General features: G+C 42.1%; 1 protein-coding gene and 2 long non-coding RNA genes across 3 annotated transcripts; 2 read left to right on the top strand and 1 right to left on the bottom strand.

Annotated features, from left to right (window-relative positions):
* LOC143131701 (uncharacterized) lies at positions 1 to 1,590 on the top strand. The gene is made up of 2 exons (XR_012988177.1): positions 1 to 485; positions 999 to 1,590. It is a non-coding gene; the product is annotated as an uncharacterized LOC143131701 (long non-coding RNA).
* Positions 1,591 to 1,634: 44 nt separating this feature from the next.
* On the bottom strand, positions 1,635 to 3,543 carry LOC143131700 (uncharacterized). The gene is made up of 2 exons (XR_012988176.1): positions 2,988 to 3,543; positions 1,635 to 2,577 (listed from the first exon to the last, which is right to left on the bottom strand). It is a non-coding gene; the product is annotated as an uncharacterized LOC143131700 (long non-coding RNA).
* A 583-nt stretch (positions 3,544 to 4,126) lies between these two features.
* pck2 (phosphoenolpyruvate carboxykinase 2 (mitochondrial)) lies at positions 4,127 to 17,899 on the top strand. Its single transcript, XM_076290578.1, has 10 exons — positions 4,127 to 4,974; positions 8,685 to 8,888; positions 9,087 to 9,271; positions 11,568 to 11,774; positions 12,151 to 12,338; positions 13,712 to 13,874; positions 14,846 to 15,061; positions 15,932 to 16,069; positions 17,007 to 17,102; positions 17,357 to 17,899. The coding sequence occupies exons 1-10, from the start codon at positions 4,943 to 4,945 to the stop codon at positions 17,824 to 17,826; spliced, it is 1,899 nt and encodes a 632-aa protein (XP_076146693.1). The 5' UTR covers positions 4,127 to 4,942; the 3' UTR covers positions 17,827 to 17,899.
* The last annotated feature ends 469 nt before the right edge of the window (positions 17,900 to 18,368 follow it).

The raw sequence follows: 18,368 nt of genomic DNA, 5'->3' as shown, positions 1-18,368 counted from the left end.
GAAAAAAAATGCCTCTGCACTCAATTGGATAGACCTACAACCAATCAGAGCAACGGAGTGTGTGACGTATGTTAAGCGACGCATAGTTGATGTCAACAGAACTCAACTGCACGCTAGAAGAAGAAAATGTGAGCGATTTTCGCAGGTGTAAAAATAATGTAAGGATACACGGAGTTCTTCAACACACGAACCTCATTTTTGAGAGAAACAGTAAAGGTGAATGCATATACGATCAAGTTATCCGTTTAGGATTACAACTCCACAACACTGCAAACAAATCGCATCGCATTTGTCGGTCCTGTCAGAACTTTATAACACGGTTGGAACGCGACATGCCCGTGTTTAAAAAATGGACAGAAGACGAAGGAGACCAGCCTGAAGAACCGTGTTCATCTGAGGCATCAGAGACGCCCCGGACTCTGAAGAAGTTCTGCCCCAATCCGTCAACTCCAACCGGTACAAAAACGCGAAGAAGCATTACAGAGGTAAGCTTGTTAATACATTTCTACTTCTTATGATATGACTATGAGAATAACCTCGATTGCCACGTTTCACATGAGTTAATAGTGAGTCGTGATTATTGTCCAATGTGATAAACACTGTGCATTCCCACACTCCTCATTTCCGTGAAATCTATCTATGATTAAATCATCTAGTCATATTTTGACATGCCTAGTATTCTGGAAGCCAGCCCGAATTTCAGTGTAGTGTGAGCAAATGTTACCAGGATAAACTTGTACCTGATGTGTAAGTTGGCCTCTGTCACTTTGTCAATATGTAGAAACTTCATTTTGTAATGGACTAGCATGTTATCCAACCCCCACTTCTGTGCTCTGCACCTCTGTGGGGGGTGGGCAGTGCTTCTCTGACCTGCTCAGCAATTGCATCTGGTGTCACCATATTTAACAGTCTGTATTTTCCAATGTATTGTCAATGCACGTTATACTTATTAGGCTATACTGTAATTCTTCACACTGATGTGTTCACTTATATTTCAGGTTGTCACCCATTTTCCATCCACTTGACCTCCACCTGGAACACCTAAACAATTTTCTCAAATCATTTATGAGAGGATTGGGACCAAACATGTCAGAAATGTCAGCAGCCAGAATCAGTAGGTCCATTGGCATCGTCAAAGAGCTAATGGACAAAACGGACACAGAGCTGGAGCTGACAAGGCCGGCTGGCATTCATCATGTGGCCCGAGAACAGGACGTTTTAACACTGGTAAACGTTTTCAGGGAGACACAACTTTCCCAACAAAAATCACCCAGGCAGGCAGTCTCATGCATTCCCGAATTTCAAGAGAAACGTATTGGCAAAGCTGAATTACCAGGAGAAAATAATGGACTGGCAAAATGTGCCTATTTAAATAATTAAGTAAATGTGAAATGTAAATGGTGATGGTAATTTGTAAATATTGTTTTCGTAAATGACAATGTAATTAATTGTTTTCATATAATAGTTTAGTAGTATCCACATTCTTGAAAACATTTTTGTGTTTTCTTATTGGTTGTATGTTCAAAGTTCAGCGTATATCTTCAAACATTACCTATTATGTGTAGATATTAAAAATCTTTATTGACATGTCTTATTGTTTGTCTTTAAATGCAGAAACATCACCAACCAGTAGAGAAGTATAAACCATTTTAATTTTATTCAAAAATATTAATGTAACAGAGGTAAAAAAAAAGGCATTTGCACAACAACAGGACCCTGAAGCTACAAATTTGAGCCTGAATTTGAAGCTAGCCTGAGATCTTCAACATTGACAAGCCTGATTCCAAGTTACTTGGGGATGATTGTATCTTATCATCCTCATCCTCGTCAAAGTAACCAGTGTAATCCATGTCAACCTGAACACGGTCATCCTGAACAACAGTCATCAAACAAATTAGTTTGACTCTGTTCGATGTCATCAAAAACCTCATGCATAATTCATAGTATCTCTTTTGCATGTTCCAGCTTGTATGTAGGGAGATTATGGATAATGAAGTCCAGGTCAAATATCTGTGTGCACTGTTCTAAAACTGATCAATGAGTTCATCTCCAAAACCAGTGCAGGCTGTGTCGACTGTGTAAAGTGGTATGTTTTTATGGTCCTGAAGTAAACTACTCCTGTAAGTTTGTAACAGTTCCCTGATCAAAAGTGTGCCCTTAGGTGTGACTATTCTGTGTTTGTGGTGTGATGAAACCTCCCCTTGAAAGTGTTCATATTTGGGGATTAGCTCCCCACAACCTTCAGGTTCACAAGAACAAACAGAATGGCAGTGAGTGCAGCACAGATGTCCTAGATCAACAGATGTGGTGTGTTCCTCAAAATGGCAGTACAAAGCTTTCCGCAGACAACTAGTGACTCCATTAAAGTACCGTCTTAACTGCTGGGTCAAGCTTTGTACTAACATCCCTCACAATCCAGTGTAGGCACTCCAGTGTATGGCCAGGTCAGACCCACTCTGATGTTTGTTCTGTTTGGGCTCAGGGCCAAATTTATTGGATTGTCCATCTGAAGCTGTTTCATAACCCTGGCTCTGGATTCCCGATCAGCAGAAGCGGTCAATGTCAGCACAGGTGTACCTGGAATATATAGCAGTACAAAAAGCAACCAATAAGTAACAGTAAAAATAAGAAATTATGAGTAGTATCATTTAGTAGTTTTTAATGACTGTACTGACATCTAAAAAGAATACATCACTTATAAGGGGTACAGTGACTAGCCTACCAATATGGGTATGGTGCTTGAGTACATAAAGCAACACCCAAATGCCCTTCTGCCCTTTTGCAGCCTGACCACTGATAGAAATAAAACAGTAACCTACATTTGAATGTTTTAACAGCTAGTTCGCTACAATCACACTAACGTTATGATTGTACCAAGTCTGAGTTAGCGAACGTACAACGATACCTAGGCTACTATGTTTACAACATGGGATTCATATCACGACATTGGGAGTTATTTACTAAGTCAGACAGTTAGACTCTCTTACCATTTGTAAGTTAGATGAACTTCGTCCATGACGATACCCATTACGTTGGCTTGAAAAACATCGGAGCCTAGCATGTCCCTCCACTTGTTGTTCAGCAGCCAGGATTCCGGGCTTCAAAAAAGGACCTGGCAACGACCGCTGGCTATATCCACCTCGTCGAGCACGCCGAGTTGCATCGCCGTGATGCCCATTTCAGTTGCTTCGGCAAAAAACATCTTTCTTATCAACAAATGCCTTGATCCCGTTACTCTGTTCCTCTTTTAAAATTAATTCGCTGTCGATATCTTCTAGAACAGACCTGATAGCAGAATCTACACATCTCAATTCTCCAGCGGCAGCCATCGTTGTTGTAAACGAATTCAACCTAAGCGCTCTTTGGTGACGTGGTGGATTACGTTACTGTTGAGCATCTGTCCATCATCATATAAAGCCCGCCCTGACAATTTGATTGGCCCGCCAGTATTTGGGCGAGCATACTCGCGCCACTATTGATCAATGCCAGACCGAACTTCCCGACCTCAAACGTTGTGGGCGGGACTAAGTTCGGAATGGCACCCAGGCTAGGTTTATCATCTTCAACAGGCTGAAGTTTAACCAGTTGTGTGATGTACTTTAGTCTTATCTTTCAATGTCCTTCTTTATTCTTTCTCCCCCCACCACACACACACACACACACACACACACACACAGCATACATGCTCCTCCTACACAAACACAGTCTTTGTTATGGAAGTACGTTTACAATAAAAATATTGAATGGTCCCAAACCCTGTCTGTGCTTAACAGAATAGGCATAGGCCTATTGGTTTTACTGTTGAAGATACTGTTGTTCCAAACTCCAAATAAATATGACTGGCTGGTAAATATTGTATATGCATTACCCACCACTCCCTTGAAATGACACGTAAAGCATGTATGTTGTGTAACACAATGAAACATGTATGTTAACTGTAAAAAAACATTAAATAAGATTTTAGATAGGCTTTACGCTCGTTAAAAGTAACGACGTAGGCTACATAGTTTAATTTAGGCTATAGCCTACGTAAGTACAACATGTAATTTGGCTCAGCGGTATTGAGGAGTGCCCCCATGGCCATAACGTCACTGGGAGCTTCCTTGACTTCCTGGCCAAACTTCTAGCTTTTCACCACAACATCTGCTGACTTGGCACTGCGTCGTCGTCATACTCCATACAACTTAGGGGATGCCATCCTAACCTTTAAACCATCCCATCTTGGACTTTATCAGGACCTCATTTATTTCTGAAGCAGGACCATCAGCTGCAACTGCAATCAATGTAGCGACAATGTTACAGAGTATTCTACCGTGAACAGGACTTGCATCATCAGCCGGTGGCAAGCCAATATTGTTAGTTGCAGGAGAGCGAAAGTGTAAGATGTGGAACTGATTGAAATTTAGAATGTTGCGCGCATAAGGTTAATGTTTGTTCTCATTCGTCGACTTGGATGTATTCGTGAGGTTGTCTTAGCTTTGTGTTTTGGCTAGGTTTCTGCAGACCTGTTGAGCCTAAACGGATGTTCCGACTGTGACTGTGAATGTAACCATAGACAGCAATCCATCAATGAGCAAATCTCGGTAAAATTAACAAATAGTGGAATTATTTATTTAGCGTAAATATCAATATAGCTTGCACTGTTGGTTTGGAATCTTAATTTGCGCTGACGGAAGAGGGAAGAGGGTCGCTTATTGTGCTAAGACACAAGGTGTGCGTAGTCATACACTAGATAAGTTACACGTGTTGCTGCTACGAAAGAGCAAGGTTCTCTTTACGCGTACATCAGTTACCTCAACTTAAGACCTCCGTCCACGAGACCAATCAGATGTGAGAAGTGATTGGCTCTGGACGCACTCCATAATATATTGCAGCATCCGTTTTTTTTTATAACCACTGAATACTTTTGGATTTTTTGGGATCTACTACCACGTCGTCGAATATGTCGTGCCTTCTATTGGGAGTACTGAGAAGGTATGTATTAAAATAAAAATGTGTTACTGAACTTTTTCCCCCAGGTCTTTTCCGGATTGTAGGTTGTGGTACGAGATGTACAGGTAGAGCGTGGAATAAATTGTACATCGCCTAATGCACATGGCGTACCCAGGTGCCTCAGTAATTTTAAGGATGTAAACTTATAACTCTTATGAGAGGTTTGCAGTGTCTATGTACGCAGGGACTGTCGCTACAGAGCTCAGATAAGCTGCTGCTGGGAATATGTTGTCCAGTCCTGCAACCCTGAATGGTGATTTGAAGCCTGAAAGTGCTCCAGTCTTAGACACTACTCCTAGACACTATCTTTCAGATATTGCACTTGGCATGTGGCCTAGTAAAACATCCTTCTCCCTGTTTACTTTTTGAATGACATATTGTGGGTCTATGTGTTCATTGGCGCTATAACATTATTTTGTACACTTTGCGCAGGTTGACCAGCTATGGGTTCATGTCATACCAATAGTGGAATCTGAGTTAGTTTTCCACACACTGTATACTGTATTTACCATAAACTCTAGTATGACATTGGTATTAAAGATGGCTCTATAACAGGTGATAAATTCCTGACAGTAAGACACTGATGCAGCACAAACAACCATGAAATGAATACTGTGTTGTATAGCATATCATTTTGCAAACTGATACCTTGTGGTAATCCAATAGCGAAAATGGAGCAAGTGTTACCTCTGTGTCCTTATCCCTGACTGTTGTATTTGATAGCCAATAGATATGACCAAGCACACAAGTGCTCTGGTTTGCTGGAAAGAAGTCATGCAGTCTCTATCCATAAAGGAGATGTCAGTAGATCTAGATCTAGTATCACTCTATTTAACTGAGGCATCCATAAGACTCGGAATAAAGTGAATAATTTAATCTATGCACTTACATTCCCTTGTCAGGCTGTGTAGCAAAACAACCTATGGGTTAATGTTATCAAAGTCTATCTGTAAAGTAAAGTAAATCTGACTATGTTCTGACTGCGTTCTGCTATTGTGTTTGTTGTATGATTTTGTGTGTGTGTGTGTGTGTGTGTGTGTGTGTGTGTGTGTGTGTGTGTGTGTGTGTGTGTGTGTGTGTGAGAGTCTGTTTGCATATGGGTGACATCTGTTTGTGGGGTGAGCACAGAAACTCTATACTCTATAATGTGGATGTAATGTTCCCTATAATAGGGAAGAACATAGAAGAAATCAAAATCAAATTTGAAGTACAAAAGCATAAGATATGTACATTATGTGAAATGAAAAGCAAGTTCAAATTCCTCCTTTTTTCTTGACTTTTGCACACAACCTCCATGTGTGTGCATTTTTGTTTTTGTGTTTGTATTTGTTTTTTTGTGCATTCTTGCGAAATGATTATGTCTAACCGCTCTCATTACAAACTGGTTAAGCTGCGGTGCACGCATAATTTGTGAAGGCCTTATCAAGACCTGTGTGCAATATGCCCACAGAGACTGTGAACTTGTACAATTTCGGGAACAACAAAAAGTGGGTGTGCTTGTGCTTCATACCTCGCGATTGGTCAGCCTATCTGGAGGTGTGTTTAGACACTGAAGAGAAATGAGAGAGAGAGAGAATGATACATTTACAGACTTATCTCTGCTCTCACACTTTGTGCTTCTGTCTGCCACATTCTGTTACTGCATCTCCATACTGTTTCCCAAAATCCCATGTAGCCACAAGAAAATTGTAAACTATATAGGGCTATAGGCACAGATCTCCTGAAATGTGAGCATGTATGTGCAAGTAGATACCAATTTGTTATGGGCTATCAGTTTTTTGGCCAAGGTGCTTGGATCAGAGGGTATTTTAGTGATATGCAGGGGAAAAAACATTCTTCAGGGTATGGAGTTCAACAGATTGCATACAAGTCCATGCTTAGGGGGAGGGGATGGGCGAGACGAGTCACGTTTTGTGTAATTGAAGACATTCTTGGTCAAGTCAAATGACTGACCACCTAACCAATAATGCTGTGCTGTGCTGGGCTATTTAGCAGAGACAGAGACCATTTTATGACCCTGTCTGCACTTTTGGAGCTCTGGACTGATTGTTCAGTACCCAAACAAAAAGGACAAGCTACTCTTTAGTGTGAACTTTGTCCTCTGTTTTATTTTGTAGGATACTTCCAGGAAAGTTGGGAGAAAGTTTTCATTCCTTTATCTTTCAATGCTCCAGTTTATTAGAAAGAACGCAGAAGACATTGGCTTTAATCATTTAGATATGAATCTGAACTCTGTAACGGTGGGGCATAGGATTGAATGAATGTTGATTTAGCAATATAGCCTCACGGTTACAGTACATTGTTAATGATCTAAGAGGTGATGCAAGAATTGCTCTTGACAGCAAAACATTTACAGGACCACCTATGGCCACAGCACAGAGCCAACCTTTCTTTCCCAACCATTTAATGAACATCTTGCTGCCCTATATTACTGGAGTAGGCCTACTGGTGGTCACACATTTGACACTACCAGCTGAACAGGAAAGCAGGAAAACGTGATTTAATTTTATTTATTTATTTATTTTTCTGGAATTTTTATATGAATAAACCCTTTGATTTAGAATGCAGCCATCACACTGACACCGACCAAACCAGTTTTCTAAATGCAGCCGTTGATAGTGTTAGTGTTAGGTTGTGTTGGAGCTGTTTATAGCTGCTATAGGATATCAGGCCACACTGGACAACTTTGGACAATAGACAATAGAGGCAACTTACATGTGAGTGTCTTTCAATGTAATTTTTAAAAGATCAAATACTGCTCTGATCATTTTGGCCCTTATGTTTTAGTGTTAGCACTCTGGGCTGATTGCTTGTTAATGTTTAACATAAAATCAATTATCTTAAGTGGAGCTTAACTGATTTCTTCTTCCAAAGTTCTTAACATCTTAAGTCTTTTGTAGCCTTAAGAAAACCATGTCAATTCAAGGGGCAGCATCCTATTGCAACGAATCCTGGAATGACTTGTTGATTTAGTGCCTGGTTAAGCCCTCCAGAGTATAGCTCAGGGTCCAGAGTGTAGAATGTAGTTCACCGAGTTCAAAGTCCCAGGTGTGCCATTAGTATAATACATATACAACATTTCAACAGGAACCAGTTTAGCCTATTTGGCTAGCTTTCCTTTAGGCCTTTTAGGGGCCAATTTAGGACAGTGGTCTCAGGAAAATGGTATATTATGACTCCAGACCTCTCCTGTTCTGTCACAGTGAGAACTTCAAGTCATTGTCTGAATAACATCTGTCCTCAAATGATGTTTCCCTTGAAAAGCCTAATTTTGGAGACTGGACATTATAAATTCAAGGCATAGCTTATGAGTCTTCATTCAAGAGATTTTCAAAAATATGGATACATTTTTCTGGTCTGTATCACACAAACCTTCCCATAGGATGTATTTTACACTCCTCTTAAATCATCCTTTCTCACTGATTACTGACTATATTTGCTCGACATTTCAAATATTCTCTAATATCCTCTTCAGCAGTGATACACACACTGTCTTTGTTATTTACTGTAGGTATTGGCTTAAGTTGAAGGTTAGTAACACTGTTGTTACTTGAGAAAAGACATTATGTTAAAGTGGGTAATCATTCAATGCATGCAATAATAACAATAACAATGACATTGTTATGATATTATTCACTCATTCATTCCTTCATTCACTCACTCATTAATTAATTAATTTGTTTGTTTGTCAGACCGGGGACAGCCGTGGGGCTGCGTTCCCTGGCCTCCATCCCCTCCCTCCCCCCTGCGGTGGCTGAGTTCGTGAAGGGGGCAGTGGACGAGTGCAAGCCCTCCAAGGTCCATGTGGTGACTGGGTCGCCTGAGGAGCTTCAGGACATTTACGCAGACATGCAAAAAGAGGGCATGGTCAAGAAACTGCCTAAGTATGAGAACTGGTGAGTAATGACATGATCCGTATTTCAACACAAGGGGGTGCTCCATGTCAGCTGCACTTTTGTATATGGCATTCCATTTTGATCAAATAATGGTCATCCATGTAAATACTGTCTGTGTGTGTGTGTGTGTGTGTGTGTGTGTGTGTGTGTGTGTGTGTGTGTGTGTGTGTGTGTGTGTGTGTGTGTGTATGTGTGTAGCTGGCTGGCACGCACGGACCCGCGCGACGTGGCTCGTGTGGAGAGTAAGACGGTGATCGTAACAAAGCAGGAGCGCGACACCATCCCCATCCCCAGTGGCGGGGCCAAGAGCCAGCTGGGCAGCTGGATGAGCGAGAGCGACTTCCAGAAGGCCAGAAAGGACCGCTTCCCTGGCTGCATGGCAGGTGGGTGCAAATGAGATGCTCACACGCACACACACACACACACACACACACACACACACACACACACACAGACATACACTCTACAGTCAGCCTCACACACATTCATTCAGGTAGGTGTAAATAACACTCTCACACACAAGCACACAAAAGCCTACACACATACACACTACAGTCAGACTTATTGCATGTGCACACACACACACACACACACACACACACACACACACACACATACACTCTACAGTCAGCCTCACACACATTCATTCAGGTAGGTATAAATAACACTCTCACACAAAAGCACACAAAAGCCTACACACATACACACTACAGTCAGACTTATTGCATGTGCACACACACACACACACACACACACACACACACACACACATACATACACTCTACAGTCAGCCTCACACACATTCATTCAGGTAGGTATAAATAACACTCTCACACAAAAGCACACAAAAGCCTACACACATACACACCAGGGATGGAAATTAAATATTTTTTCTACCTGCCACTGTGGCTGGTGGATTCCAAAATCTACCAGCCACTCAACTTTTTTACCAGCCACTAGAGAAACGGCATGAAAATGTGATATCATGATTATAGTAGGCTACCCAAAATGATTACGGTAATCGGCATTATTGCAATATGACTAAAATGTGCTGAGTTTTGCCCTAAACCTGTCCTCCAAGCACAGTAGCAACAAAACTAAAGGTCAACAGAACCACATTCATATGCTATAGTGTCTTGTCATAAAAGTGGTGTGGCTCCTTTAAGACTCCGTTTGTGTGAGTTCTGGAGCATCCTATAATCCAACTCTCCAACTTGATCTAACTATAGTGTACATCATCTGATTTAAATATTTACAGGTATCAAGGCTATATTTAACATTTAGCATTTATTTTCTATTTGGCCCGTAATGAAATCATGCACTGAACAATGTAAGCACAGCTCAGCTTTAAGAAACCTAATATGCATGCTTAGCATTTTGTGAAACTACATTGGAAAAATTCTGGTTGTACAGTTATCTAGGCGATATTATAAAAAAAAAATTGTATTTGGCCTTATCATATATGACAAAAGCACAACGTTGGAGAACGTGTAGACATTTGCTTCAATTTCAAAACCGGATTACTCGGGAACGGCTATAACTTGTATAAGGGAATGCTTTACACCTTTGCGTTCGGTAAGTTCTGCTGTTTATTCTGATACGGTTTGTAATTTATTTGAATGAAAAGTTTGTGAGATATTCCATCACGACGAATGGGTGTGGAGATGTTCGTCTGTCTGCCTCATAGGTCTAAATAGCAGCGTGTCGCGGGCCGGATTAAAATACCTACAGGCCTACGGGCCAATTCAAAAGAGAACTATTTACGTGAGAATATTAGCCTGTGAAGATATAACGCAGATCTCACTAGATTTATGTCTATGCAGTCATCCTGAAATAATCTAGCAGTGGCACATGAAAGCATAGTGACAGTTTCTTAATGGTAATGAAGTGAAAGTGAAGCGTTGCACCAGTGCCTATAGGCTATGCTGCGGTGCCGGCTCACTACGAGTTGTAGAACTTCAAATCAGCGCGATTTACCCTTATAGGCTGGTAACGTAAGGCTACATGATCCCTACAGACACTTTCTTATTTTTAACCGTCAATAAGTATGAAAATTAGACCGGATCTGACTATTTGTGGTACGCTAGCTCTACCCGCCACAGTGGCTGGTAAATTGACCAAATTCACCCGCCAACGCACAAAACTACCCGCATTTGGCGGGGGGCGGGTGGTTAATTTCCATCCCTGGTACACACTACAGTCAGACTTATTGCATGTGCACACACACATACACACACACACACACACATACATACACTCTACAGTCAGCCTCACACACATTCATTCAGGTAGGTATAAATAACACTCTCACACAAAAGCACACAAAAGCCTACACACATACACACTACAGTCAGACTTATTGCATGTGCACACACACATACACACACACACACACATACATACACTCTACAGTCAGCCTCACACACATTCATTCCGGTAGGTATAAATAACACTCTCACACAAAAGCACACAAAAGCCTACACACATACACACTACAGTCAGACTCATTGCACGTGCTCACACACACACACACACACACACACACGCACACAATGCCACAGTTAAATACACATACACAGATCCTAACCTTCCTCTGATACTTCTCTGCCTTGCTGTGGTTCTAACCTGTCTTTTTTACTTTCTTTCTTTGTTTTTTTTTGCCTGTCTGTCTGTGTGCAGGGAGGACCATGTACGTGATCCCCTTCAGCATGGGTCCAGTGAACTCCTCGCTGTCCAAGTTTGGCGTCCAGGTCACAGATTCCCCATACGTGGTAGCTAGCATGGGTGTCATGACCCGCATGGGCAGTCCTGTCATGCAGAAGCTGGCACAGGGGGCAGAGTTTGTGCAGTGCCAACACTCGCTGGGCAGACCCTTCCCTCTGAAAGGTACTGAAGTCAGTGTGGTTTGTTTTTGTGTCTTCTGGGAATTAGATGCCAGTCAGTAGGTTGCAACATGCTGTTACAACATTCTTGCTCTGCACTGAAAAAAAAAAGCCAATTCTTTATAATGGCCATAATTTACACAATGATTTTTAGGTCTACCTATTATAATTATATAATTATTATAATTATAATTTATAACTATTATAATTTTAGCTACAGTGCTAGAATCATATAATATGCAAGCAGAAGAGTAAGGGATGTGAATGACTGTGATTGAGTGTTTTAATTTCATATGCATATATAAACAATACACCTCATACTGTCTTTCTCCCACCCCCCCCCCCCTCTCTCTCTCTGTTATTCTCTCTGTCTGTCTCAGCTCCGTTGGTGAACTCGTGGCCTTGTAACCCACAGAAGGTGCTGATCTCCCACCTCCCAGACACCAGGCAGATCCTGTCATTTGGAAGTGGCTACGGAGGAAATTCACTGCTGGGGAAGAAGTGCTTCGCCCTGCGCATTGCATCACGCATCGCCAAAGACGAGGGCTGGCTTGCCGAACACATGCTGGTGAATGCACACACACACACACACACACACGTACACGTACACGTACAGGTACACACACACAAAAATGGCAAAAAAACGTTGCCACAAGGGCTGGCTCAAAGAACACATATTTTGCATTTTACTCATACACAGCCATAGAGCAAAAAGCAGTTGAGCACATGCCAGTGAGAACACACGCTTAAACACGTACGCACTCACACAGACACACACACTTTGTTCTCTACATCATCTCTCTCGTCATGAAAGACATCAAAGATAAGGGATTGCTTGCTGAAGATATGCTGGTCATACATACACCTCCCTCTTCATGTTGCCTTTTGAAAGCTGAAAACAAAGGTTGAATTGCAGTTCTGTCAATAGACCACTAGAGGGAGAGTATGCTTGGAAAATGCCGTTGCAGTTGAATGTTGGGCAAGATCAATGATGACATTCAATTAAGTTTACTGGAAATGCAAGATTGCAAAGTTGCCTATTCCTGTTACATCAGTATCCAGAATTGCCATGTCTTACATACCTTACAGTATTATGCTCTTGATGTTTTATATTGTGTCCTTATATTTGGTTAGAAACTTGTTCTGATGTTTAGATCAGCAGTTTGATATCTCTAAGAGAATGTGTACATAGACTTTGCACATTAGACTTGAATGTTGTGCACAGAGTGACAGTTAACACAGGAGACTTGTTTCTGTCTGTGGAAGTGAAAATGCCTTGCACTCTGTTGTCAGAAGGCGTCTGGAGAAACGGCTTGGGAAACAGAGTAGATGAAACACTATTGTTTCTATTTCACTTCGTGGAAATATACCTGCTGTCCAAAGGGATCCAGTTCATATCTGTTTTGTACCAAGTATACTGAGCTTGCTAAATAGCACAGACAAAAACACAGGCTAAAATAGTACATCCTCCCAGACATTTACAGAGATTTTAGTGCAAGCAAAAGAGACTAACAATAACAAGAGACATGAATGCCTCCGTGCAGCTAGTCAACATAACAATCATGGCTTCCCAGAAAAAATAGCTTAGCCGATTTCAACTTTCTCCTCCAAAAACTAGCTCACTAGTCAAGGCCTTATTTAAAGAACCTGATGACATTGAATCAGATACGTTCACTGTTGTTTACAAAGCTTTGCTAAGGACAGTTAAATGTTACATTGAAGTGCTGCTGATGAGGTATCATTCAGCCATCCCCTCTGACTCAAATTACAGGACAGAGTCTAGGTCATGACATTTTGAACTGTTTACTTGTCCTACTCTTAGAAAAACTTTCCAGTGCCCCATGACTCATTGGGACTTTGACTGTGACCTTGTGATTGGGAGCTCATGTCCCCGTCTTCTCTCTGCTGTTCCCCTGCGTGTTCCCCTGTGTGTCCCTGTAGATCCTGGGCATCACTAGCCCTCAGGGAGTGAAGCGCTACGTGGCGGCGGCATTCCCGAGCGCTTGTGGGAAGACAAATCTGGCCATGATGAAGCCAGCGCTGCCAGGTTGGACCGTGGAATGTGTTGGGGACGACATCGCCTGGATGAAGTTCGACAGCCAAGGTGAGCAGAAGAACGAGAAACCTATAGATCTTGATATTTGAAGCGTGACCTTTGAACTATGAACTACTCTGGCCAGCCCAATGTCAGAAATAAAAGCACTGCCAGCCTGCTTTCTTTACTTTTTAGTTAATGCAAACAATTAAATATACTGACTATCCAGTAAATAATCATTTTCAGTTTTTCTATTTAGTATTTTTTTGGGGGGGGTGGGGGGGGGGGTTATAATAGACTAAAAAAGACAGGACATTGGGGTTATCAGACATATTGATTTACTTTTTTATCCTCCTGACTACAAAGAAAAAAAATATCTCCAAATTCTTTTTTTTCTTAACTTCCCCAATAGTTTGGAAGACAATGAGCATACAGAAAACCTTTTTTTTGAAAAAAATGTTTTTATTTAAGAAATATAAAGTGTCCATTACAGTGGACCTCATAACACCGTACACATAAAACTGAATCAAAAATAAGTAAAAAAGAGAAAAAAATGGAGGTAGTAACTACAAATGTCCACTGCAGAGGACAATTGTTTAACACTCTCCTATGATGGTAAAACATTGTTACATTACTTCAGAAAATTATTTTAAGTGTTTTTAAGAGATTCATAGAAAAAACAACAACAACATTTTAAATGTTAAATGCTCAACTAACTTGATTAAGCACTTACTTTTCTTCTTTCCATAAAATGTCCTTTTGGTGATGGCCACCATTTTCTTTGAAGAAGAAGAGGAAGTTCCCAAAACCCCACCCCCATACATGTGATACCATTTAAAAGCCCTAAATGTCCTCTTTAGAGAACAAAAGGAATTAGCTCAATAGAATGTATGGTGTGGGAGATATTCTGGTTTATAAAGGTCCTCTAGAGAGGACAAAATTGAACTGCTGGTAGTCAGGAGGATATTTCCGTTTATAATTTCTATTTACATTTCTTTCTCTCCCCCATGCACTTTTATTTTCCCCTCCATCTCACGCAGGAAAACTCAGAGCCATTAACCCAGAGAACGGTTTCTTTGGAGTAGCTCCAGGCACCTCCATGAAGACTAACCCCCACGCCATGGCAACCATTGCCAAAAACACGGTCTTCACCAACGTGGGTGAGACCAGTGACGGAGGGGTCTGGTGGGAAGGCCTGGACGCCCCTGCCCCTGGTGTCGGCCTTACTGACTGGCACGGGAAGTCGTGGAAGATCGGTAAGACATCGCCCCCAGGCTTGTGCAAAATTCCAGAAGTGAATTGAAACTGGCTCTTAAATTCCAATTCAATTCTTGAATTTCACTTGCATTTCAATTGAGGTAGCAAACAGGAAGCAGAATTGCAATTCGAATTGTGCACAACCCTGATCGCCACCATTAACCAGCAATCAGTGTCCAAGAGATATGGGGCCAACATTTTGCATTTATACTTTTGTTTGGTGAAGTTTGCATACCAAAATATTTTTCAACTTGCCTGTCTGTCACCCTTCTCTGCCTCTAAAGCTTTTTATGGCTTCTTCCTTCCTTTGCTTGGGTTCTGTGGCTTCTTATTAGCCTTTAGCCTTCTAAAGAATCTACATTGAATTTGAGTGCCAGATTTGACCTTTTTTTACATAGATTACATTTACATGAGTTACACAGATTGGCTTTAAACTTCAATATGTGGGATATCCATAGTGGTAATCATCAACATGTGTCTTAATTCACATATAGTCACATCACATACAGTAAATGCATACATAAACTGGGTATTGAAACTCTCCAAAAAATCCAGTGTTATGTCATAACATTAATCTGTTTGTTCATGTCTCCAAAGAAAAGAATATATAGCTTTTGCAGAAGTGAGACAATGGACTGTTATGTTATGAAATCATTGCACCACAGAACACTTGCTGTGATCAGAACTGTAACTTCAGTATTTTAAATTGTAGAACATTTAGTTCTTTTTCATTCAGTTTATTTAAAACGTGTCAGCCATGTTTGATTCTACACATCTATGTGTCCCAGCCCTGTAGTACTCGTTACTCTCTGTGTAGTTCTCCTCTCCTCTGACCACCCCCCCCCCCCCCATCTCTCACGCGTCCACAGGAGATGGCACTCCCTGCGCTCACCCCAACTCACGGTTCTGTGCCCCCGCTGGCCAGTGCCCCATCATCGATCCCCTGTGGGAGAGCGCCGAGGGTGTGCCCATCGATGCCATCATCTTTGGAGGCCGCAGACCAGAAGGTGAGCATTAGGGACCATGGAAGCGCTGAATAAAATAAATGTGAAAAGGGATGGCAGGTTGGAAATTCGTGTCAAAAGCCTTTCCCTTTAATAGACAGTAAAAAAACATATAATTGCATTTCTTTTGCACTGTTTGGGTCAGAGGATGAAAAAGTGGATTGACTGGGGGGTGGCTGGTGTCACATGACTAGACTTTATCCAGCATAGTGGACAGTCTTGGTGTTTTCTGTTCTCTGCTGTATTCACTCACTTTCTCCAGGTGCCAATATTGTTCCTTTCATTTTGTGCACCTTACTAGTACCATGTTGTAGCTAAACACACCTGTTTTAGACTGCCAAAAGCATAGTAATTATGCTGATGGAAATCATTTATTTAGAGCAAGTATACATAATTAGTGGTAGTCAGTAAGCAAACTTGCCACAGAGTAGAAAACCTTTTATCCATCGTACCTACCAAATGTAGGGGAATGACAGGCGTCACATACTGTATATGAAGACAGGAAGCACCAAGCAGGGATGGGAAAACCCTAACACTTAATATGGAGGTGTTTGGTGTTAAATAGAAAGAAAATGTCATGGGAAGGTATATAAATATATCTATTGTTTAACCATGGTCCAAGGTTTAACCATGGACTCAACAGAGACACCCAAAATATAACTTGAAAGTGTTTTTTTAATGATAAAGCAGTACCACAAATGTTATGTGACCTCTGATAGCATTAGATAGAATGGGGAAACAGACATGAGAGACATGAGATGAGAAATGTCCCCGTCATCGTCCTGAACTTCCTCTTGTGAATGAATGTTTGACTCTCTTCTATCATATCCTTTTCAACACACACACAGACACACACACACACACACACACACACACACACACATGCTCCTTATGTTTTATTTATTTATTCATTGTTGCTGCCACCTCTCCCTCTCCGTAGGTGTGCCCCTGGTCTATGAGTCCTTCAACTGGCGTCATGGCGTGTTCGTAGGAGCAGCTATGAGGTCTGAGGCAACAGCTGCAGCAGAGCATAAAGGTTTGTGTACTTTTTGTTGTCATGGCAGCTTTGTGAGGGTGGTAGAATGTGCTAGAACTGTACAGTTGCTGTTTACAGTCTTTTACCATATATACTGTACAGATAGCCCAGTGAGAGATAGAAATGCTAGTGTAGGTGTTTCCTATGAAATAATTCTATATATTCACCATGCCAGTATGCTTGGTTAACGGTCCTATATACAAACATAATCGAACTGAAATTAATTGCAATGTCATTTCTTACTTGTCCTGTAGGAAAGGTCATCATGCACGACCCCTTCGCCATGCGCCCCTTCTTCGGCTACAACTTCGGCGACTACCTGGCCCACTGGCTGAGCATGGAGTCACGCAAGGCCCCCACGCAGCTGCCCAAGATCTTCCACGTCAACTGGTTCCGCAAGGACCCAGCCAGCGGAGCCTTCCTGTGGCCCGGATTCGGCGAGAACGCCCGCGTGCTGGAGTGGATCTTCCGCCGATGCGGCCGCCAGAGCGACGACGAGGCGGCCAAGCAGAGCATGGTGGGCTGGGTGCCCCAAGACGGTGCCATCAGCATGGAGGGGCTCGGCGCGAAGGTGGACATGGGCGCACTGTTCGACCTGCCTAAGCCCTTCTGGCAACGAGAGGTGCATGAGCTGCGGGCGTACTTCACCCAGCAGGTCGGCGCCGACCTGCCCACACAGGTGGGCGAGGAGCTCAACGCACTGGAGGAGAGGGTGAGGGATTGAGCAGAGGAGAGAGGGAGAGAGGGATAGATAAAGTAGATAGATAGATAGATAGAGATGGACAGGAGGAGGAGAAGGAGGGATGAGATGGTTTAACTGGGGTCTTACAGAGTGGGGGGTCGGGGGTGGGGGGTGGGCTAATTAATGGATAATTTTTTGGGGTCGGGGGGAGGAGTTAACGGGAAGACAATGGATACTAAAGTTGATGAAGGGTGGGTGGGTGGGGCGGGGCGTGTTTAGAGCATTAATGTTTGCAACATGTGAGGCTGTGAATTTGACATTCCATGACCAAGGCGAAAATGTGAATTGTGCGTGTGAGTAACGGTGTCATGGAGTGGCAGAAAAAAAAATAATGCAACGTCCTGTGCTCCTGACCAAAGAAGCTAAGCCACCTCTTTGTTCTGAGAGCTGAAGGGTCGTTGTTCCTTCAAAGAGGATATCATCCAACAGAGCCAATGCAATCGAGCACTCAGTGCCTTACTGACACCTCGCAATAGCTTAACAGAGAAGAGACATCAGGTGTTTACAAACACAGCCCCACAACT

The sequence above is a fragment of the Alosa pseudoharengus genome, unplaced genomic scaffold (assembly GCF_046254945.1).
Source record: "Alosa pseudoharengus isolate Yale_2024_CS ecotype anadromous, Long Island Sound unplaced genomic scaffold, YU_APseudo_1.1 YU_APseudo_1.1_scf_18, whole genome shotgun sequence".
Classification (NCBI taxonomy): Eukaryota; Metazoa; Chordata; class Actinopteri; order Clupeiformes; family Clupeidae; genus Alosa; species Alosa pseudoharengus.
The sequence above is the reverse complement of the archived record's forward strand: the minus strand, read 5'-3'. Positions and strand labels throughout refer to the sequence as shown.